At 41.5% G+C, this 24,178-nt stretch overlaps 1 protein-coding gene across 1 annotated transcript in view; it reads left to right on the forward strand.

Moving 5' to 3' along the window:
- The first annotated feature begins 213 nt into the window (after positions 1–213).
- The window catches only part of pid1 (phosphotyrosine interaction domain containing 1), a 28,451-nt gene continuing 4,486 nt past the window's right edge, over positions 214–24,178 (forward strand). The window contains exons 1-2 of the mRNA XM_069669155.1: positions 214–341; positions 10,372–10,518. Coding sequence (XP_069525256.1) covers positions 312–341; positions 10,372–10,518 — 177 coding nt within the window. The 5' untranslated portion in view covers positions 214–311. The remainder of the gene's footprint in view (positions 342–10,371; positions 10,519–24,178) is intronic.

A 24,178-nucleotide genomic window follows, 5' to 3' on the forward strand; every position in this document is an offset into this window, starting at 1 on the left:
ATGCCATTAGCACCGCTGCAGACGTACGCTAGTTTGTGCTAGAATCAAAAACCCTGAGTGTTTGCTCCAAGCCTCGATTTCCTAATGCACATGAACGCACCACTAAGAGCCTTCCAGACACAGAGAGCAGGGACCTCCACCTGCTGGCCACTCCGATAACTACAGCCAGGCGGAGCAACACATCATTCATTACCGACCAGTCCAGATTGAAGGAGGACGGAGAGGCACGCCGTGAAAGCGAACAGATGTGAACCGGACTACGAAACGACAACAAGCTGCTGTACAGACGGAGAACCTTTGAGTCTGCTAATATGTGGCAACCCGCGTCGGAGCGATTGCAGGTAAGAAACGGGCGTCTGTGAAACGTTCACTGCCGACATGGCAGCAGTAAATAAAGGTTGAGCCGCGTTAACTGTTAGTGAAACCCGCCGTGCTGTGCATGGCTCCAGCCTGGAGAGACTTGCCACGGGTACTGAGCAGCTACAGATGTTTTGTTAGCACCGTCAAATGTTGTTAGTCGTGTATTATACACTAGTAACCAATTCTATGCATTTATACGATCCTTTGTGTGCTTATATCTGTTTCTTGGTGATTCCCTATTGGTGATACGTTTAAATGCACCTATTCACATTACGCAAACCGGGGTACAGTGCAACAATTTGTATCTCCGCTGCATTTCTGTGCTAACTACCACTGAATATTTTCTTAAAACGTCAAAAACAAGCATAGTCAAGTATTGTTAAAATGTATATATTGGCCCACAGGCCTTTTTCACCCAACATTACATTCACATTAACCTGCTGAGTGGAACACAGGCCCTCTCCTCCTGTTGTCACTCTGTTTTCCCTTAATGTTGTCACATCAGGATTCTTTACCTCGCATGTGAAGTCGTAAAAAAACAGGCTCTTGTCAGTAACCTGCCGTCTGTGACCTGTTAAGAAACGGGGAAAAACACCGTTAATGACACGTAGTTTGATATCCAAGGGGCAAGCCGTGCACCGAGCCTGGCTTCACGTCTCCTGCAGACGTAATGCTCTCCAGATGTCGGCCTGCGGACTGCCTGCCAAGTGAACTTGCACAATCCCCCTCCTCTGCCCGGGCGTCAAGAAGATGGAATCACGAATTATTAAAACCGAGAGTTCCGGTGTTCAGATGTGGAGTTAGCCTGAGCCGCTGTAAATGTTCCTACAATCACACATCTGCATGACTGTGTGGTTAATTAATGCCACTGCCTTTCAGGTCTATCACCCAGTTTATGACATTTAGTAATTTATATATCCGCTGTTATTGATTGATTGATTATTGATGTTAATTAAACGGTGCCCCAAGAGTGCTTTGGGCAACCATGCTTCATCTTCACACTCAACAAGTGTCACAAAGTCAACTAATATCTCACATTTCCATGGCTCATTGAGCAAGTAAATCTTTCAAATCAAGCGCTTTGCCTTCTTACCGACAACGTTTACCGACAACGTTGTAACAACATTGACCAGGTTAACATCATTTGAACTAAAGTTATTTTGTGTTTTTTCAAACCATATGACTTTTGGTTCTCAAAACAGAGTGAAATAACTGGGATGTCATTGGGATCAGTACTTGTGCTGATTAAAGCTTATGGGATGATTTACTACTGATAGGTATACCTGGGAAACGTGGTTTTTCAAATTATGATTTTATGGAAGAACTGGTCTAACTGGAGGTGCCACTCTCACAGTTGCATGTCTTAATACGAAGGTCTTGAGCAGACCTGTGTGTAAACGTTCACAAGTTTTAAATACGGAGATCTTTGTGTTTGTATTGAACACAACATCACCAGGAAGGTACACTACAGAGTTGCATTATGGGAGTCCAGCTTAATGAAAGTGTGATAATCGCTGGAGGACAAAGGCTGCTTTGTGTGTAAAAAGAAATCTTGTGATAACCTCTACTTGGCTCAAACAGCTTACCTCTTGGAGACCCATGGCTAAAGTTGATAAAGAATAATGTTTCTGCATCTCATTTTGACTTTGGATCATCAAAGTCTGTCCTGGGATAAACAGCAGAAACCATTATTAATTATCGTGGTCCACGTGGGCTGTCAGGATCCTTTAGATCGGTAAATAAAAGGTTATAGATCAAAATAACCGTAGAAGAAGAATGAAAAAACCCTTCCAGTGAAACACAGTTATGGAACGACGGCAGTACCAGCCCATTGCCTGCTTTGTTACCATGGTAACGACCATCCTTTTGACTGGTATCCTTCTCCTCTTTGTTTGCAGTCAGGACTGGTGGGGCTTTTCTAGAGCTGAAGGTAGCTGATCTAGAATATACCCGTGTTTATAATCGTCTGTTTTGTTGCTTTCATTCACGACTGCATCCGCCTGCGTTATCCTCACTTGTGCTGTCCTCAGTTGCCATGGCAACACCTGATGTCTTGCTGCATTTTTGTCTCACGCTCAGGCGGGAAGAGGAGGGGAGGAAGAGATAGATGGGGGTGTGGGGGTGAGGAGATATAGGTCGCATCATCAATGGCAAGCTGCATTATAGTGACAATAAGAAGTGTGTGTTGCTTTGCTGTGTGTTGATGCTGCATCACGCGTCTGTTTTTCTCTTCCTGCCCGTCATTTTTCTCTCAGACTGTTTCCCCCTTGCCTCCTACATCTCGCTGACCACATGCCTCAATCAGATCTGGGGGGCCCTCCTCCCCAGGCAGGGGCCATGTTAGTTCAGCGACAGATTGCACAATATGCAACGGTCTGGGCACAAACACACGCACATATAGCAAATATGCAGATTAAGCATGCACACACACAACAACATGCTTCCTTTCTGAATATCCCTAAGGCTACCAAACATGTTTTTTCCCTCTGTCAGCAGCTCTTTCTTTAGCCGTGGTTTCCACTTTTGACACTTTAATGTGTGTGACACTGACAAACAGGCCCGAGCACATAAAGAGACGGAGACCTGACTGTGCACAAATAGCTGACTGAGGTCAAACACGGTGAGAACCAGCCTCTGTCTTAGCATCTTTCCTTTTTTACAGTCTCTGTTGGCCTTTATTTGTTTCTCCGTCCGTCTGTCTGAGGTTGCTTTGTGGCCACAGCTATGTTGTTGGGACTGCGGCCTCAGTGGCCAAAGGGATCCACGAGCAGACTGGCAGATAATTTCCCATGGTTCCCTCGGCACATTGTCTTTTTTCAGCCAGCACATTTGCCTCTTGTGAACAAATGGCTTTTGGCTCACTGGTTTGGCACTTCGTATTTGATGAATGGGCACAATTATCTGTTTGTGGAAGTTATAGTTTTTCAAAGGACTTGCATTCGACAGATAGTCTTACGCTTCCAATTAGTTAAAGTGGAACAATTTCAGCTTTGTTTTTTAGTTTTGTGGTTTTGATTTTTATCTTACAAAGACTCGTCTTCCTGGTATTACTTTTCCAGTCTTTTCCTGCCCTGTCTTTGTTCTAAGCAGGATTCAGAACTCTTGTTAGGTAAGTTACGTTGTCTAAGGCAAGAATTATGGTGTCCAATAAATGCTCTAGTAGGTTGCAAAAGTTCTCTCACATATATATACATATATATATATTATATATAGATACAATTTAAGGCTTGTCGTCCTGATGATTAGTGCAGATATAGGACATACTGTACACTGTTTTCTACCTGACAGTAGGCAAACCATGAAACACATCTAAACCGACCTTGTTCTTGACAGTGTACTGTCTTTTGTCATTAACAGGTCTTTTCATGTGCCCCGGCTCCATGTAGACTCTTTCAACTGTCGCAGTGGGTTCATTGTTTACGTCAAAGTGCTGTTGATGTTTTTACTACCCGCCATAGATTGCCACCCCCTGGTTCTGAGGTTAGGGTACTTTAATACCCACTTCCTCCAGCAGCAGTATCCCCCACCAATCACAACATCCGACCGTTTGCCTTCTCCCTCCTACACGCCAAAGTGCACCAATCAGGCCTGAGAAAAGCAGGTTTTCATATGCGTAGGGACCTCCCACAGTCCTCTCTGGGTTGACTCCCATTCAGACTTATTTCCTCTCGTAAACTGTCCCAGGATCAGAGGGGGAGGCTGTAAACACTTAGAGGGACATTTTAGAAAGTTACGCTGCCCAATTCTTACCATGCAAGGAACCGGAGGGGTGCATCCTACTCTTGGTGTCAGGAAGTTACTGCCACCACATGCTGGGTCAACCTCCGCCTCCTCATGGTCTACCTGTGGACCACAGCATTATCCTTCAGTAAGGTTACGGAAGACAGGATGTTTAAATGTTATTTGGGGTACAAACAAAGACAGGAGTGAGCTGGCAGCCAGTCCTGAAAGTTCCCAAGGTTTGTGAAGCTTCAAAGTAAAGTCATTGTTTGGAAAGACACGGTTTGCTGGCCACATTTTGAGGAGCAGATTGATTGGATGTGTAACTCTAGCCCAAGTGCTGTTTACTCTCTGGCAAAGGGCACAAGAGAAGAAAAGAATGATTCAACGCTCAACCATTCACAAAATATTTCTGTCTTGGATGTGGTGATGTTGGTTTGATGCCTTCTGTTGTGTGCACTTTGTATTTTGCTCCCACTTTTAACGCACCCTGTGGACTTTTTGGGCACATTTAACACAATTGGACAACGTTTGTATGAGTGAGCGAGTCCCCATCATGCACTTACTGAAGGACGCATAAGCAGCATGCCAATGGCTTCCTACCATTACACCAATCAACACGTTGCCAAGAAGTGTAGTAATGCTCCACTGAAAGACAGGGAAGACTGCTAGCAAGCAAGCAAGCATGGATGTGATGCTTGCTTGCTTGGGAGTTGTTCCAGTTCCAGTACAGTTCACCAAATCAAAACAGTTTTATTGTTCGGCCTCAAGTACACACACAATCCCTCTTTGTGTGAGTAATACAAGATGTAAACTGTACGTTGTTTACAGGCAGTCTTCACAGGGCTCCTTTAAGTTTTATCAGCCAGTATAGGACGACCCTTGTGCAGTTCAAGCATGTGTGTTTCATAACTCCCAAAATGTAAACCACGGTCTCTGAGACAGTGATACAAAGTTTGGTGTGAGTACCAAATCCTCAACACATCCCCGACACATTCCCAATCGTTAAACGTCACAATGATGGATCTTTGCTTTGATTCCTGGAACTGCAGAGGCCAATGAGTCTGAACCCAATCTGATTCTAATATTGCATATTTGACTGCTCATAAATCTACTTTAAAAATTAGATAAGATTCAGAACAGCCGACCTGATGTCCTTCTGTCTTGCCAGCATCCTACAGACCTGCAACATCTGGTACAGAGCTCTAAACACTCTTTCATCTCAGAGCTCGCTACATGTGTTATCTGATCTGGTGTGTGTTGTGTCTGAGATGAGTGAATGTTTTTTGGTCTTGAGGTCTGTTCGAATCTTATGACCATTCTTAACATCATTTTCAGTTTTCAAGATGAAGCAGTAGCCATTTGTGTATCCAAGGGTTGAATTTTTCTTTATATTATCATGCTCTTTAGACACGGATCATCCATCCATGTGGTTTGTCAACATTATATCCAGCTGCTTTCTTCTGTTTTGTCACGATCGCATCCCAAAAAACCTCTATTTTGTGTGTGTCAGGAGGCGTGTCAGAGGTCTGCTTTTTAGCCTGATGTGCAGTGACTTACCATGAGATTGACCCGAGAGCCTCTTTCCTGTAAGAATGCTCCCTCAGGGGGCCGAAAGTTTAACTTACCATCTGTGACCTGTTAAGCTCATCACTGCAGGAGGCAAACTGCACCGAGACACTCTCCGAAGCCTGTCTGCTCGATTTCTCACGGACGTGATTGTTCAAGTGTTTACCTGGATTTACATAGATTTAACTGCAGAATGCAGTCACAGGCTCTGTGAAATATTACCACATGGACTTGATGACACTTGTGTTTCCAGCATACATACATGGGGAGAAACCATTCAGAATGGGTCTGTGGGATATGACCTTGGTTCCACCCGATTTTGAGATATTAGTCCCTTTCTCAGAAAAAAAAGCTCCGTCTGTGTAAAATGATGTGGGACAAAGTTTATTGGAAGTACTCATTTTAAGCAAATACATATTATATGTGCAGAGAGATCCATAAAACACAAACACCTGAACTGTTGTAAAAGTCACATTGAGCTTTAGGGGTTCTGAATGTTCAGCCAAGTTCTTTTTTATTGTAACCTTTATGCACTTTAAATATATTGAAATCACATGGGTACAGGCAGCAATGAGTCAGTGTTGATGCTTTTAGCATTACGGTCATGCTACTAAACATGTAGACCTTTAATGTTAGCATAGTGAAAGTTATAACTGGCTTATAAATGGACAAATAGTTTGGCTGAGCAGCATGAGTAATTTTATGAATAACCATAAGATTCAATATTCAAGATGTTTATTGTGACTCCGGTTATACAAGTACAATCATTTTAAATACTTATGCTGGGACGCTCTGATTAGAAAGGGTAAAATATTAAATATAGAGACATAAAATAGAATAATAAATAATGCTGTATTCCGCAACATAGAACTCACTCAGAGGGACACACACTGTTATCGCTCACTGTTATAAGCCAACAGCATTTTAATAAAACCTGTGAGCAACAAGAGCGCTAGTTGCTGCAAACTAATATGCTCCACTAAAGGAACATTCAGCACAGATACTTACAGACATGAAGGTATGGTGCAAAATAATACAACAAAAACATGAAAGCAAAGACTTTTTCAAATGGCCAATCCATCCCTGTTCTCACCTACCTTTTCTGAATTCTGTTTCTGTAACTGTAGAGTAACTATTCTGTATGGTTTGGTTTCTGTAGGGGAATAATCCGCAGCGGCACCGAGCAAAATTCATCTCAGTGAATATGAAAGAATTTGAAATGGTCACCCTGAGTTCATCAAAACGGGGGAAGCTTGTTTTGAGGAGAAGTCATGGACTTGAATGAAAATGTTGGTGAAGATGGTCTAAGGTTTGACCCAAAGAGCAACGAGGAAACAGTGTTCATCAGAGTCAATAAGACACGTTTCAGCACCATGTGGAGGCTTTCACTAAAATCACACATTTACATTGCATGTGTGGGGATCAGGCCCCTGAGTGAAAGCTCAACTTTTAATCTCATAATAAGGTTGTGTTTCATAAATCTGAAAGAGTTCCATTGTGCAGAGATTTGAGGGGTTTTTCGTGTGACAGCAGCCCATTGTTAAGCATTAAGGTCTGATGTGTAGACAAAACCCTCGGCTAAAGCCAGCTCAACACTGACCCGACACACGCTGCCCTGATGGTGGAGACAGAAAACCTGCCTGCGTCAAAGCGAAGGTCCGAAATAGAATCAATAACAGCAGTAACTTGATGAGGAGACTGTAGGGACCTGAGGAATTAAAAAAACATTTAAATGCAGTGAAAATATTATGAATAGAATTCCAGCGTAAGTCCACAAGCGGCCCTCCGCTCAGGCCTTTTGCTCCTGGTGGGGGGCGGAGGAGTCGGGCAGCCCACCACAGCACCCCCCCACCCTCCGTACCGGGGCCAACCGCAGGAATGTGAGCCGCTGTCAGGAAGCTGTAAAGTGCTGACGCGGAGGTCAGCGAGCGTTTACACACATGTGGCTTTACTTTCACAACTCCATCTTGCTTTTTCTTCTTTTTCTCCTTCATCTGCTCCATGCTTTCTTACTTGCCATATCTTCCTCTTTCATGACACCCCCACCCCCCCTTTTCCTTTTCTTTTTTTTCTTTTATTATTCGTTCCTCAACATGAAGGCTCACTTGGGGAGGAGTGCCTGGGGTTACTACTGTACATAGTTATGTACATCTTATGAACACTTCTTTGAAAAAAGGAATCTCAATTATTTATGTCATAGGTGAGGACAAAAGTGTGTAGGAAGCAACTTGAAAACCTCTTAATACTAAAGTTGAAGCTGTAATTTTGCAGCCACATGACTGGTATTAGCAGTCAGATTATTAAACACGTGTCATCGGCACAAATGAGGCAAACTCAAATGTTCAGAAGTACATAAGAATTCTCAAAAGTATATTGAATTGAATGTTTTATTGACTTGAAACAATATCTGATGAAGTGGTGTCAACTTCCTAGACTTGGCCTCAAACCCATGTATTGAAGTTGATTGAGGATATTCTACTTGGCTCTACCAAACAAACTGGCGTTTAAGATTGATGATAGACTGCATTGGCAGGATTGACTGTTTTCGTCGCACGAAAATGTTGACCATCTGTTGCATAAAAAATGAACACTGTGCAGGTCCAACATGGAAAACAGCTTAGAAGCGCCAAAGAGAAAAGCGAAAAAGCAGCAATCAAATAGGTATTAGACAAATTCTGAGACTTACACCAGACTACATAACGAGATAATCATTATTATAGAGCCCGACCAGACCGATGTTGGATTTTGGAGACAGATGCAGATACAGACTTAAGAGGAAAAATGTTCACTGATACTAATATGGCGGGACATATTGTGACTTTTTGAGCTGGAATAAAATAAAAGACCTTCTCTATGTGGTTTGTGCACCTGATTGCCACCAACATGACCAATCAAACATACTCAGAAGTGCTTCTTAATTAAACAGTATTTAACATTCTAATAACCTGACCTCTGTCTGTCTGCTGCATATACTGCAGACAGTGCTGAGAGTATTGTTTATACTCAATCAAGCAATCACATTTTATTTGTATAGCGCCAAATTATAACCAGAGTTATCTCGAGACACTTTACAAAAAGAGCAGGTCTAGACCGACTCTTTGTTAAGTTATTTAAAGAGAGGCCCAACATGAATCACCATGAGTAGCACTTAACAATATACGGCACATTGGCAAGGAAAAACTTCCTTTTAACAGGCAGAAACCTCGAGCAGAACCAGACTCATGTTGAACAGCCATCTGCCTCGACTGGATGGGCCGAAAATGGGATAGAAGGAGATGCAGGATAGAGACAGGCAAAGAGTGCAACAACAACATATGTCCTTGTTACAACAACAACATATGTCCTTGTTACATGAACAACAACAGACACATACTTATGGTTACAATGCCAATAATAGTGGTAGACTAGGGTGAAGATTAGCAAAATCAATAAATAAATAAATTAGCGAGAGAAGCAGAGTAATGATAAAGGCCGAGGTAATCGTAATTGTCAATGCCGATATGTCATTTTTAAGCCATTATCTGCAGATACTGATAATGTGCAGATATCGTGCATCCCTAATATCGGTCGATAGTATTGGACTGATATATCAGTATCAAAGTTAATATTGTTTTTTTTTTAAATATAGCTAGAAGTAAGTAAATTAAGGCAATCCATCCAATAGTTGTTGAGACATTTCACCTAATTTCTCTGGAGAAAAAGTCGATCGAACGATCGTGAATGTTTGTACAACATTTTGTAGCAGTTCATAAAGCAGTTTTTGAGATATTTCAGAGGGGGTTTGTCAGACCAGCTAACAGACTAACACCCCATACCTTCACTGTTAGCATTGCTAAAAGCTAGCTTGTCAGAATCAAAGCACTGGTTAGACCTGAAATCTTTAAGAGTCCCATCATGCAACTGTTGCTAGTTTAATATATTGCACAGACTTGTGCTAAACCTGTTTAAACTGTGTTGCAAAGAAAGGATAGAATTAGATTCAGAACACCCACAGGTGCAGCGTCCACCATAAAGGTCATTGCCCCTGTATTCGAAATTGTTATTGTGCTGTGTGATCTTTGATTATGGAGAAGGGCTGCAGACACACAGCCCAGCAAACATGCCATATGTCTGTGTTTTTCATTTGTTGCGAAATTTTGTCCCGACTGTTTCGAAGAAGCCCAGAAATTCCAGAGGGCCAGATCCACCATGTGGTTCTGCTCGGCGTCAGGAAACACTGGCTGTGGACTGTAGTGCGAGAGCAGGCTGCTCTACTCTCTTGTTTTGACGGAGGAGGCAGCAAGGTCAGAGCTCCCTTCATCTGCTCCTCACATTCCACTCGCAGCCGAGTAAACCTCTCACTCCATCTCGCTTTCAGTCTCCATCTTCTGTTTTATGCCTCCATGATTCTTGTTTCGGGGGGTTCTATTTATACTGGTGGGCTTTTTTACAGTCAGTGTTTTAACCTTCTGAGCCCCATGAAAGTTTTATGTAGCAACATTTTTTTCTCCCATCACATTTAAACATGTATAAAGATTGTATGTTTGTGAAGGTGTTGACACTCTTTTCTGTAACACACCTATAAACGGCTAAAATGCTGATGCTGTGGAGGTTGCGCTTTTTTAAACCTCCAGCAGTCTTTTCAAGGAAACCAAAAATGCTAACCTGTAGTCTCATAGTTGTCTCGTACTGATTATAAGTTTGCCTAAAGCACAGTGTGCATGTCTCTCTTCTCTCCATCAGCACTTCCAGACCATGCTGAAGACCAAGCTAAATGTGCTGACGCTGAGGAAGGAGCCGCTGCCCACGGTGATCTTCCACGAGCCCGAGGCCATCGAGCTGTGCTCCACCACGCCGCTCACAAAGAACAGGCCCCATGCTGGATACAAGGTACGATCACATGAAACGAATAATCTCTTAATCCAACCCAGTCGTTCTGTAATAGCATTAATAGATCCATAATCCAGCACATGTATTCATTTATTCCATTGTGCCCCGAACACTCACAGAGTTTCTGAAGTTTTTCCGTCCGAAATCCTTAAGTAATAAGTATTAATCGGCGTATGTGAGCACATGCTTTTTGTGTGTGTGTGTTCTGGTATTTGTTTTCCTTGTCTCCACCACCTCTGCTAAGGGTCAGATGTCAAGTTTGATCCAGTCAGTTTGACTCACAGCCCAATTCTCATTTCTCTGTCCTCAAAACAGAAAACAAACAGATTAAAATAGCAGCCAAGCTCTGTTATTACACATAACACTCCCCAACCAAGTAACCGAGTTTGTCTCTGCTTTGTGCCACAGCATCGCAAGCATAACAAATAAACTGAGATGACTGTGGGCTCATGTGAGACCGCTCCAAGTGGCTGTGTCAGAACGAGGATTAAGTTTTGTGCGTAAAATGTTGTTTTTGGTCGCTTTCGATGTACCATTAAGAAGCATGTCGGAAAAGGAATTTAAGCGTTTCCAGCTTAACCTAACTGAAATAAACATTTCATATCTGGCAGTTAAATTTTTAGGAAAAAAATCTATCCTTCATGAAATTATTGCCAAGAAACACACTCGAGAAAAACACACCCCTTGTGCTTGTTGTTATCTGTGTTTGTTGGATCGCTGTACAGAGCACATACATAAACACATATACGGTATATGCATATATATACATCTTGAAAATAAAATTCCTAAGGCAGCTAAGAGGCAACAAGAGCTGAGTCCTCATCATAACTTCCCCAAAGTTCCTGAAGTTCAACCATAAACATGAAGTGAAAGTCAGAACGACGGCCTTTACTGGCAGAGCAGACCAGTTTTGTCTGGCTGAGAGAGATACACACATGCAGAGCAACAAGTTCACAAGCAGAGTTTTCACTGGCTCAAAATCACATGAAAATGTCTCTGCACTCTTCTGGATAAAACTAAGTTTTGTTGATATAGTTACTAGATCCTAAACCTACTAATACTCCTAATTTAATACTTATAACCTGTAAAAGCAAATCAGACCATCAGTGAGAAGACAGCTTTTTCTATATAGCTAGCTCTAATGCCATCTACCGCTGTTGCCGGGTAGGATTCAGACAAAGATCTTTAAAGCTTGGTGACTGAAAGGGCCTTTGTTACATTTTCCCCAGAAAAGTTCCACATTTAGTAGTATGTTACACAATTATAGACAGTTCAAGGAAGCACACTGATATTTTTTTTAGGGATTCCTACACACGCAGGTACACAAAAGGATCAGCAAAGAGAAATACAGCTTTCAGGGCCAGACCAAATCAACACAATGATAGCTGCTTTAAAAAAACATATGACTTAAGACAGGAAATACTGTTGTGGCTTTTAGATGAGGATTAAGATGAGGGAAAAAAAATACAGTGATGACAGCTGACAGATGCTGATGTGACATTGTTAAGCCGATGCATTATTTACCGTTGCACCTGTTACACCGCTCTATTTGCTCTCCCTCACATCTCTTAAAGACAGCTGTTATCCTGCCAGACACAATAAAATCAAGCAAGATCTTCTTGTCTTGTAAACGCTGCAATTAAATTGTCTAAGTATCTCTTTGCAGTGCTCGTCCAGGTTAAAACGAACAGACAGATGCCGAAGAGACCACGTCAAATCCTTCACATTCTCAGCAGTGCTGCATCTCTAATGTAGCACAGATTGAAACGACATTATGTCTCTTTCAGTTGGTAGAAAACTTTCTGGTAAGAAAGCCAAAAACAAAGGTGGGAGATGACTTACCAAAATGGAAAAAAATAGTTCTTAAAGTTTGTTTGTTGTTTTAGTGAAATGGGAGTTAGATCATCTTTAGCTTGATGATGCTCTGCCCACACCTTTCTCACTTCCACCCACACTTCCTCGTCTTACTCGTATTGATGCATGGGAGAAATGAAGTGTTTAGACCACAACAATTCTTTCCAAATAACATCTAAACACACACTTCCAAATCTATAATCACCATGTTCGCTTCTACAAACTATCAGCGAATGGCTGTGGCTCATAGTAGCTGGCTAGTTTGTTGTAATGTTATAGGAGGGGTTAGCTGGTCACCCAAAATTAAGTTTGATTGAAAGGCAGGATGAGTCACAGGAGTCAAAAAGAGGGGAAACTTCGACACAAGTATTTTTTATTTCTGTTGGCAGATCTTTTACCTCACATAAAACAGTGAGGTAATATTTTATCACAAGTTACTGACTCATGTAGATTCCAGTGTTCCGTGAGTCATACCGCATTTCACAACTCACCAATCTTTTCCAATTACCAGTCATACATTGGCAACATTTTTTGGTGTAACAAACATCAAAATGTTCAAATTCAGACCACAATAAAAAGCGCAGCGATCCCAGCAGCTCTTTATCCCAATCAAACAGTGTAATGATGCACAGTTGTTCAGGGGGAACAGCTTGTATCATCACATCACCGCTATGATAGAAGATAAATATTGATTTATCACTTAGGTGCACGCTGCACCCAGCTATACTCGGCATCCCTCTCTCTGGTGTGAATCCCAGCATCCTCCCGCCGCCAGCTCCTCTTCTTCTGCACTCGCTGCTCTTTCCAGCGTTACCCAGAATGCCAAAGCCGTGTTGCCATGGATACCACTACAGCTATTCAGCAGAATACCAGCCGCACAAGACATTCATTTCCCTTGTCTGTCTGCAACCTCCCTATTTGCAAGTCTGTCTGCCTTGCCGCCTGCATCTGTTGGCTTGTGTAACTTCCTGTCTGAGTCACTACCTGCCTGTCTGCATATCTGTCTGCCCACCTGCTCCAGCACCTCAGCCCAGACCTCAAAGAGATGTTATTTTCCTTTTTAAGGGAGAAAACTGAGGAGACAATGGTGTTTTTGCTCTCCTTTCAGGCCTTCCTGCTTGGCTTTCATAAGCTACAATACAATACAATACCATTTATTATCCTCATGGACGGTTTTATATTCTCTTGCTTTCATTTCTCCTTCACTCTGTTCTCTCCCAGCCCCCAGTTGTGCTTTCAGTTTACAGGCAGGCAGGAAGGCTGGCTGCGGGCTGCTGTCCCTCTGCCAAAGCTAACAGCTAGCAGGGATGAAAGGCCACCTCTCATTGCCCTGCCTGGCCCGCTGCTCTCAAAGCGAGCACTTCAGATCCATTGAGAAAATGTGTTCAATGCACTTTGCAGCCATGCCAGCTCCACAGTCATGCTCCATGACAATGGTAAAATGACTTTGGAGGCTGCTCAAAATACTACTCAGCTTCTTGCTCATGTTTTTGTTGTGTTTGAATTCAATCTGTCTCCCACTTTCCAAGAGTAGGAAAGAGAATTAAATCAACCTTTCTTTTATGTTTTCCACAAAGAAATACATTTTTCTGGTCACTGCTCTTGTCTGCTCTTGTCTCTTGAGTTTTCAGGGTTGAACCCTGCCTAGATAAAGTTTTATAAATGCAGCCCCTTGGCTTTGCATGTATACCTTGCATACAGTACATGAGCACACAAGTGTCTGATTCAGGTCCCAGTCTTACATGTGTAGCAGCCCAAGGGTGAGACAGTGAGTAGACTGTAGAAGGGTTACCAGGGATGTGGAGTGGAAACTAATTACCCATCATTCCCAAGAAACTCCCTTCATGATTGTGTTGAAGTTGTTAAAAATACAGCAGCAACAGATATATAAGATATATATAAAAATGAAGCCTTAAAAATGTTAATATTTATATAATTTTCTTCCTCTTTTTATATTTAAACATGCCGACATTTTGTATTTCCAGCTACGCAAGTTTGAAAATCACCTTTTCTGTGCCCCATTGATATCTTGAAAATATAAGGCTAAAGCTAGCACTCAGCTAGCTTAACTTGACACAAATAAAGATGGAAACAACTAGCTTGGCTTTGTCAGAAGGTTACAAAATCCTCCATATGGCTCCTGGAAAGCACACTAATAAACTTGTTGCATCTTAATCTGCACAAAAAAGTTTAGAAACTAAAAGTTATTATTATTTTTTAAATTGGAAAACTACCCTCCTTTTGCTAACCTAAGCTTAGCAGCTGCTAGCTGTCGCTGCATATTAAACATACAAATATTGGAATTGTATGAATCTCCCCATCCAACTCTTTGCAAAAATGCTAATGTTTAGATTTCCCTCAATCTTGAACTTTTCTTTTGAATGTATAGTGAGCTCAAAGCTGTATTTGACAGGCATAAGTCTAATGAGTGTTTACAGGACATCACTAAAGGGCTATTGTCACAGATGACGTCACAGTAGGCAAAGTATAAGCTATATGACGTCATTCACACCAGCAGCCCAGTGCATGCTGGTTCTACCAGGTCTTTATCCAATCTGTCAGGCAGAGAGGCTTTTTGTCTCTGTGTACTTGCTATTCTGATGTCAGTCAGTGTGCTGGACGTACCATCACGTCTTCTCCAGTGAACAGAGAACAGAACACACAGTGATGACATTTACACGATTAGCAACCTCCAGGGTGGGATGACCAGCGCTCCCAGTCCCCTGCATGATGAGTGTATGACTGTGTTTTTGTCTAATGGAGCCTTTGTACCAGTGCCTCTGTCTTTGCGTGTGTATGTGTTTATAGATTGAGACAGGACAGAATTTGTTAACATGCTAGTTATGGGCATGAATTTGCTCTGTGGGAATCTCCACTGACTTTCCACGTTAAGGTCTATTTAAAGGACTTGGGGAGGACTTCTGCAAATGTGGAAAAAAAGTTGTTTAAAGCCTGTTGTGGCTCCAGAGGAAACGTCTGGTAAATTGCCTCAAGTGTTGTCTCTTGAGTCAGCCTCTGAAGACTATTTGTTTTGAAATGAAAAATCAGGTGTGATGTAAGAAAGAAGTCGTCCAGACGTCTGTAGCCTGCTCTCATCTGTGCTTCAGGTTGGTGGCTAATGGGTACATTAGATGCTACTAGCCTAATACCAATAAGCTAGTAGCCCAATCCCCTATATGAAACTGTCAGTGTTTATGATGCATTGTGGGTAACATAGGCACCAACATGTTCCTTTGACAAAGAAGATCGGTTGAACAAATGCTAAATCAGTGGAGTGCTCCCTTAAAGAGTCTATCAGTAACTCTAATGGATAGATAGGCAGATGAAATGCAAGGATCCATTAGAATTAAGAAGCTACTTGCAATGTAATCTCCTGTGTAGTAAGTATTTGGAACATACACTGTTTATTTATACTGTCAGCATATCTTAAAGTGATAAAAAATTATGCTTGTTTGTTTGTATGGAAACCAGAGGGGAAAGGTGTTGAAAGGCAGCCTGGATTCTACTTCAGGTTAAGTACTGTGTTGTCTCTACTGGCACTAGCTTCACGTCACTGGAGGAGCCAGAGTGGGCAGCAGTTCAGGGCTTCCCTTAGATCCGCTGATTGACCCAGGCTGTTTGGCTTCACTTTCTGGACAGTGAGACCAAATGCTGTCTCAAGTTTAGTCTGCATCTCTGTCTGCATCTCTGCCTGTGTCTCTGTCTCGCTCATGCTACTCATGGTGATTCATGTCGGGCCTCTCTTTAAATAACATAACAAAGAGACAGTCTAGACCTGCTGTTTTTGTAAAGTGTCTCGAGATAACTCTGGTTATGATTTGGCGCTATACAAATAACATTTGATTGATTGATTGATGTACGAGTTATCTCTGTAGAAGTATACGTTCTCTCCATCCAGTCTAATCTTTAAAATGTTTCAAAAAACTTTCTCTGTGCAAAAATGTGCTCTTAAGGGTGATCTTGATGTATCACACATGTACAGCAGTTACAGTATTTGTATGTGCCTTGACAATAAAGCATTTGATGGTCAGAAAAGGGGGTTTGTTAATACCACTTTGCATTTCATTGCAAATTTGAGTGGTTGAGACCATCATTTGTGGCCAAGAATTAATAAAGTCACTGGATGTTAATGCGTAGCTCAGTTTAGGCTAAATGTTATGACCATCGTTGGAATATGTAGATTTATGCCTCTATAGAAAACTTCATGGAAGAGGTTGGGAATGTGAACGCCACTTTCATATACCCTGAGATACATTAAAACACTCAGACTCTGTTTTGTACTGAAACACACACACACACACACACACACACACACACACACACAGCATCATGTTCTCACCACGGAACACAAACAAGCACCCACAGCACGTTGAAAAAAAAAAAGAAGTCATCCATCCTTGCATGTCGTGGCAAGCGAAGCCAGCTGTACTGTGCTGATTCAATAAGTTAGGAGGAATGTTAACAACCTCCTCAGGAATGCTGCATTCCCAAGGAGTGGATTCCCAGTCATGTTGGGGGATCCAGACACAGGGGCCCACTGAGGGAGAGCGCCAGGAGAACCTCCGTTTCTGTCAGTGGGGCCATATCAATTTTACACCTCCATATTTGGGAGGGTTAAAAGTCCGCTCAGGATTTTATCTTTACAAATAGATTCATTGAGAAACGCAGCTTGTTCATCTGATTTCAGTTACATTAGAATATCTTAGTTCAACATATCTGAACACTACATATGAACCTGAAGCTAAGAGACAGGCTTAGCTTAGCATTATTTTTATACTTCTGTTTTAGTGTGGATTAATCAAACCAGGTATAACATGTTCATTAGTGATCTTCAGGATTTCTATTGGTCGATTTTACTACATTTGGACAACTTCCTGGTTCCAGTCTTTATGCTAAGCTAAGCTAACCAGCTACTAGTTGTAGCTACATATTTATCTTATAGAAAATATCAAAATATTCTTTAAAAATCATGAATATGCTAAAAAATCCTTTGACATTAACTTGCCATTGGGACCTATGTTAACTTCTTGCAATCTTATCCTTTTCTTCCTTGCTTACACTAATAATATCTTTTGTTTTTCTTACATTTGCTGATAGCATTAGATCAACACACCCACATACTAAACGGATATGTTCCCAAACAGTCAGCCATTGAAATACAAACTAAACAATTGTAGGCTCAGATTAAGATGTGTTTTGTCTGCACCACCAATTTGTCCTTGGGAGTATTATCTGCAAAAGTCTGCTAATGCTGAAACGATGACTTCCAGAAGTGTTGCTGACTGTTTTTACCTCCACATCAGTCTGTTCCCGGACCTCATCCAACAGGACCAAACTGACTCACTCAACAACTGCCTCCTTGTTCTGCTCCCGACTCCTCTTCCTGTCATCTTAGCCCTTTTTTCTTCTTTCTCCATGTTCCCAAAGCTTCTCCATAGGGACAGGTATCTAGTCTCTCCTCCTCCTCCTCCTTTTCCCATACCTCCTCCTCTTTTCTTCTCATCCCCAGTGTTCCTTTCTCCACTGATAGCTGAACCAGCTGTGGCTCCAGCCGTAGAAGCAGCTGCCCTAACTCCACACCTCTCACACACACATGCATGCCTGTGCACAGACTCTTACCAGCACAGACAGACACTTAGAAAGTGTGTGTTGTGTGTCGGTGGACCAGGATGTTCCTGTCTCTCTTCCCACCGGCTCACTTGCTGGGCTGCGGATGTTTTTTCTGTCTCCCTCTGTGTCCCGGCCACTTTCTTCTGTACTTTTTTTTGCATTCAATTACTTTCTTTCAGCTTTCCTCCCCATCTGTTTACAACAATAAGCTTCTCTCAGTGCCTCCCCCTCCCTGCACGACCGTCTGTTTCTCCTTTCTTATTCCATAATTGTGGTTTTTCAGGCATTGTTGGTTCTGCATCCAATGATTCATCACAAAATGTTAGATGTTCTCATTTATCATTAAAAACACAAAGCATTGTTACTGGCATGTGCACCGGGGGCAGAGTGACCTTGTTGGCATGCATGTGTTACAGTATACAATACAGAGTGTTTTGCAGTGTTAGCCAGCTGCAGATGGTAGCTTCATATTTAGCAAACAGACATTGGGGTGGAGTTAATCTTCTCATCAATTACACTGTATTGTTACACGGCTGTGTTAAATACTTGATTCTGATTGGTTAATCACAGCATTCCGAGGTCTGCTATTTCTCGATAACAGACCATTGCTATAAAGAACAGACCGTTGCTGGGTATTCAGCCCTTATCACACAATCCAGAGGACTAACTGTAAACATATCAATCCGCCGAAAGAAGTCCGCTTAATTTAGGCTCGGGTTGTTTACAGAGGGGCAAAAAAGAAAAGAGACAAACAGGAGAGAAAGCAATAAAGGTTAAACGATGCAAAAACTGTAGGCTACGACAGAGAGATCTACTAAACTGAAGACAGCACAGTACTAGATACAGTGGTGTTCAAAGACGGTGAATGGAAAAGAAAATGTCAGCAGACAGTGACGAGACAGAAAGCCCTAATTAGGTGCTGCACTGATTCCTGCGTTCCCGTTCAACTTTTCTTACTCGGTGGACATTTTTTCAATTCATGCGAGTAATAACAACTAGCCTAGGTCATTTTAATGTGAGTAATAACAGCTAGCTTAGCTCATTTTAATGCGAGTAATAACAGATAGCTTAGCTCATTTTAATGTGAGTACTAACGGCTAGGTTAGCTCATTTTAATGTGAGTAATAACAGCTAGCTTAGCTCATTTTAATGTGATTACAAACAGCTAGCTAGAGTAATAACAGCTAGCTTAGCTCATCTTAATGCGAGTAATAACAGCTAGCTTAGCTCATTTTAATGCGAGTAATAACAGATAGCTTAGCTCATTTTAATGTGAGTACAAACGGCTAGGTTAGCTCATTTTAATGTGAGTAATAACAGCTAGCTTAGCTCATTTTAATGCAAATAATAACGGCTAGCTTGGCTCATTTTAATGTGAGTACAAACGGCTAGGTTAGCTCATTTTAATGTGATTACAAACAGCTAGCTAGAGTAATAACAGCTAGCTTAGCTCATTTTAATGTCATGACAAACAGCTAGGTTAGCTAGAGTACAGCTAGGTTAGCTAATTTTAATGTGAGTAATAACAGCTAGGTTAGCTCATTTTAAGAAGGCTTGAGTTAACTGTTGCTATGGACACAGCTCTCACTGTTAGTGTAACAGACTATATTTAAACGGAAAACAGAAAGATAATCATTTTAAAATGAATGAAATCATTTCCAAATCAATATTTTGTGTCAAATTATTGATTTCATAAGTAAAAAGCTGTGTAATAACTGGTATAGCGAGCAGGTGGAACCACCCTGTCGGGGTTCTATTCTGCGATAACAGCCTGGTAACTATACATTATCCCTTACTTAGACTGTAAATGTGAGCTTTTATTTTCACTAAGTACATAAGAAATGGTCAAGCCGGCAATGCTGCCAAAAGCTAGTTTCAGCTGTCCCCATCAGTCACGTGACCTTCACCTTGCAGGTCGTAACAGTCTGTCAAAGAAGGATAGAATGGAACAATATCCTCCATAAACCAAGAGCCAGTAATGGTGGCCACATGTCTCCCCACACATGCAGATGTTTAACAACGCTCCTCCTCTCTCCGTGTCTCACACACAAACACTTTAACTCCACTGCTCTGTTTTCCTCTCCTTAGAAGCAGGTAAACACATTTATTTTCTTGTTTGAAGCAGCAACAGTGTATAAACTTCAACTTTTTCCCATTGCCTGTATCTGTTTTTCTGTCTTTGTAGCATTCCTTCTCGCTGCCCCCTAGGCCATCTCCCATGAAACATATTTTATTTCTGTCTCCATTTCTCTTCATATGGAATCAATATTTTCAGTTTGACGGTATAGAATTGTTAAGAGTGGGCTGCAGAAGAGAGGGGATGTGAGGATAGAGGAGGAGGTATCGGGGGAGAGGAACAGATGATGGGAGAAAGAAGGAGTGAAAGAGACAGAGAGGAGAGAGAAAGGGAAGAGGAGACGAGAGAGGTTCAGAGTGGAGGAGAAACACATGGAAAGTTGAGACAAAGGGGAGGACTCTGGATCTCTGGAATGATTTAAGCTGCCTGCCTGAGCTGCCAGCACTGAGACGACTGGTGAGCCGGCTGCCAGAGCCGAGGACAACAGATGTGTTCTGGTCTGGGATGGATGGATAGATGTATCAATTTTATCCGGCTTGATTTGTAGAAATGGAGTGGTTTGCGAACACTGACTGATGCAGGTGTCTAAAGTTTGGCCTGGAGATGCTGAAAGTAGCTCATTCCTGCTGTCGCAGCGAGTTCAGCCTGATTCACGTTGCTTCTCCATTTGCAGAATTTGCGACCATTTGACTCACTGTTTCTCGTCATTGTTCCAATCATAACCCATGATTTGTACCTTTGGAGACTGTCCTGACACGCTCACACAGTCTCACAAAAGTTACTCACAAACACACACTGTGGCTGTTTAAAGTGACCCACTAATTTGTCTCAGGCCCTCACTAGGAGACAAACAGACTGTGCACAGAACTGCTCGGGCTTCTGTTAGCATTTGAATGCAGCTGCTTTGAGGCTGCATGTTTTTAAAAGGCATTTAGCTGGTGTCAGATGTTAGACGAAAAATTTTGATTTCTATTTTAACATGATAATCTGCTCCATGGGTTTTTTTCTGCCTTCAGAGAAAAAAATTTCCATTATGTTTGCTTACAAACCAAAACAAGATTTAGACAATGTGCAGCACAACTGAAGCTGACGTGATGTTTTTCAGTTCTGTTCTACCTTAGGGTTTAGTTTTAGGTCTCTACCTTATTTTAAAAATGGAAAAAAGGAGGAAGGAATTAAGGAAGGAAATTTGAGAAGTGAAAGCAAATTCTTATTTAGAAAGCAAATTTCTATTGAGCTCAGTCTCAGTTCCTGAAAGCATCTCATATTTTTCAATCCATTTACTTCCTGACAATCAAAATAATTTCTTCCCCCAAAGAGGAAGGGTCAGTCGCATTTGGTTACTAACTTGGAGGCAGCAGGTTTTCTAGCATTGCCACTCTAACCTGCCGTCTCCTATAGACTGTCTTGTTGGCTCCAGGAAGCACAAATATCTAGTCCTTATGTCCTTTATTATAGCAGTGGTACTTCTGCCATGGTGCTGATGGTTCTGCCCCATGGCCTGTTTGCATCCGTTTGTGTACCTCATACCATAAATACCCAATAAACTCCACATTTTGTTTCATAATAAGTATCTGTTCATAAAAGCTCTAACATTTAACCTTCCTAATACGGATTGTTATATCATCCTAAAGACCACAGTTTAATGGCAGGTTTCTATCTATCCCTCTTCTTTCTGCTCAAACAATGTAACAATGTCCTCTTCAGCTGCATGCTGTGTTTGGACTTTGAAGAAACTATCTCTAATATTTGCTCAGCCTGTTGACCCCCGCCTCACACACACAAACACACACATACTTACCAACCTTACCAACAGTGGACTCATCATTTTACACTGACCAAGTGTGGACTTCTTTTTCTGGTCATTTTAGAAACAACAAAATTACATTTACTTCAACTGTAATATGACAGTTGTATGGTTAAAGACCTCACACTTCAAATTTGTTCAAATAGTTTTTATAAAAAGTTGCCAAGAGAGGATTTGAAGGTGTAAGTGATGTCTGCCTATCAAAGAGGGGGCCTCCATACTGCAGTAGAAATTTCTGCACCCAGTCTTTCAATGTTAAAGGAACATCTTAAATAGTGATTACACCAGAATTCATATTCTTCAGTGTTATCTTGGGTCATTTCTATGACTTGTGTGTAATGTTGAAGTATGCATTTTAAAATAGACATCTTGCGTTATACACACAAACACACTTGCCTTATACTAGCTTTAGTTGTAGTCATTGTGCTCCTCTGGAAAGTTCTTGGAGATAAATTGGCTGTTGCTAGGTAAGGCACAATCCTTTAATAAGATTTTTACCTTTCTGTTTCTATTGTAAGGTTCACAACCTACTAACGCAGGTGGATACTTCAAACACTCATGACCAGTTCAGGAAAAATCTCATCAAAGAAAGCAATATCAGACTTTACTGTAAATTCTTGTCACTCAGTCTAAACATGAAACTCCTCACCATGCTGTCTCAGCTGGCTCTTCGATCTAAGTTGTTCATATTATTTAACCAGGTTTCTAACATGGATTGCTTCCTCATTTTATAACACAAGAGCAGAACAGAGGCAGTAGAGCAGACATGTATATATTGAGAGAACACGCTAACTGACTCTTTGTGCTTTGGCCTGCTCCCAGCTGCTGTAACAGAATTAAAACCTGGCCGAGCCGTGAGCCTTTATTCAACAGGAAAGCAAGCAATCAGACGAAACCAAGGCAGTTTAAACAAGTAACTCGATATCAAAATAAAGGAGACAGAAAAGAAGAGCACAATGACTCTTTATTGCTGTTTGATATACAAACAGCACTCTGTGAATGGTGGATGTATCTTGGCACAGTTTATGGATTTGTTGGCTGACTGAGTGACTGACCGCCTTTTGGCTGCGAGAGGGTGTCAGTGTGGTTGAACAGCAAACCGCCCTGCCTCCAGGCTGCTCCTGCAGACCTGTGCTACTCAGCTGAATGATGGATTGGGTGCAAAGGCTGTACATCCCACCCCGCGGTTCCCGCTAATGAAAAGCAGACATGACGAGGCAGCTGCTTTCACTGCCTGGACCTCTTACTGTTGCCTATTGGAAACTGGGGAGCATTGTCATGTGGTGCTGCAATCAGGGACCAGATAGTACACAGGCTACTTTTGAGTGGATTCATCCCACATCTTTCTTGCAGACATATTTTATATTACCATTGCTGCAGTTTAATAGATGGGTCTTACCTTTCATTGCAAATGGAGATGTAATGCATCTCTGATGTAAGAATTATATATTTTATTACATGTGGAGTTTACAGGATATTTAATTTATTTTTAAATTAATACTTATTTTGTATAGCCGTTATTATATTATAGACTGAGTACTGATTTAACAAAAGAGATACAATGTAATAAAAGTGCACTACAGAGGTATTGATAAGTATGTTTTTTAAACTTTGCCAATCCAGGCTAAATCATTCTTCTTGCTTCCAGTTTTTGTGCTAAGCTAGGCTAACCATCAACAACAAACAATCTTTTGGCTCCCTTTTTATACTTAACACATAGACATGACACTATCTTTTCATCTTACATGTGGAAAGAAAGCAAATTGAAACTCAACTGTTCTATGTCATTAAAGGTAGAGGAAATGCTTTATAATATTATAATACATGTTTCTCTGTAGCTCCTTCAAAGGTTTTTGTGTGTTTTTGATAAGACAAAAAAGTTGTAGTACATTTTATTTTTGGTACATTGGTGCCTGCAATAGTTTTTCCATTTCTGTAGTTTATGGTAAATGCTGTATCCCCACATTAGACTTAACTGCCTCTATAACCAAAAAGCTGGAGGACTGAGTGACTGGCCTTCTGTTCGACATCGTTCCTCTGAAAGATCCCATTCACTCCAAAAACCATAGCGGTGAATGAGGGCAGGTAGACTTAACGCCTGCAGACTAAACAAAACTTATGAAAGAAGAGAAGCGGCTCTGGTTCGTGTCATCTGTGGGTGCTCAACATTCAGTATCTGTTGATCTGCTGGGTGGATCTCTCCTGTTGTCACAACAATTAAAGATAAGAGTTTAATTACATTTCTTAAGGGAATAGTGCCATGAAGATCAGCTAGATTGATAATCAGTAGATGTGTCTTGAGCCCTGAACGC

Source organism: Semicossyphus pulcher, unplaced genomic scaffold, assembly GCF_022749685.1.
Source record: "Semicossyphus pulcher isolate SPU_LCO1_2020_fin unplaced genomic scaffold, fSemPul1.0.p SCAF_19, whole genome shotgun sequence".
In the NCBI taxonomy this organism is placed as follows: domain Eukaryota; kingdom Metazoa; phylum Chordata; class Actinopteri; order Labriformes; family Labridae; genus Semicossyphus; species Semicossyphus pulcher.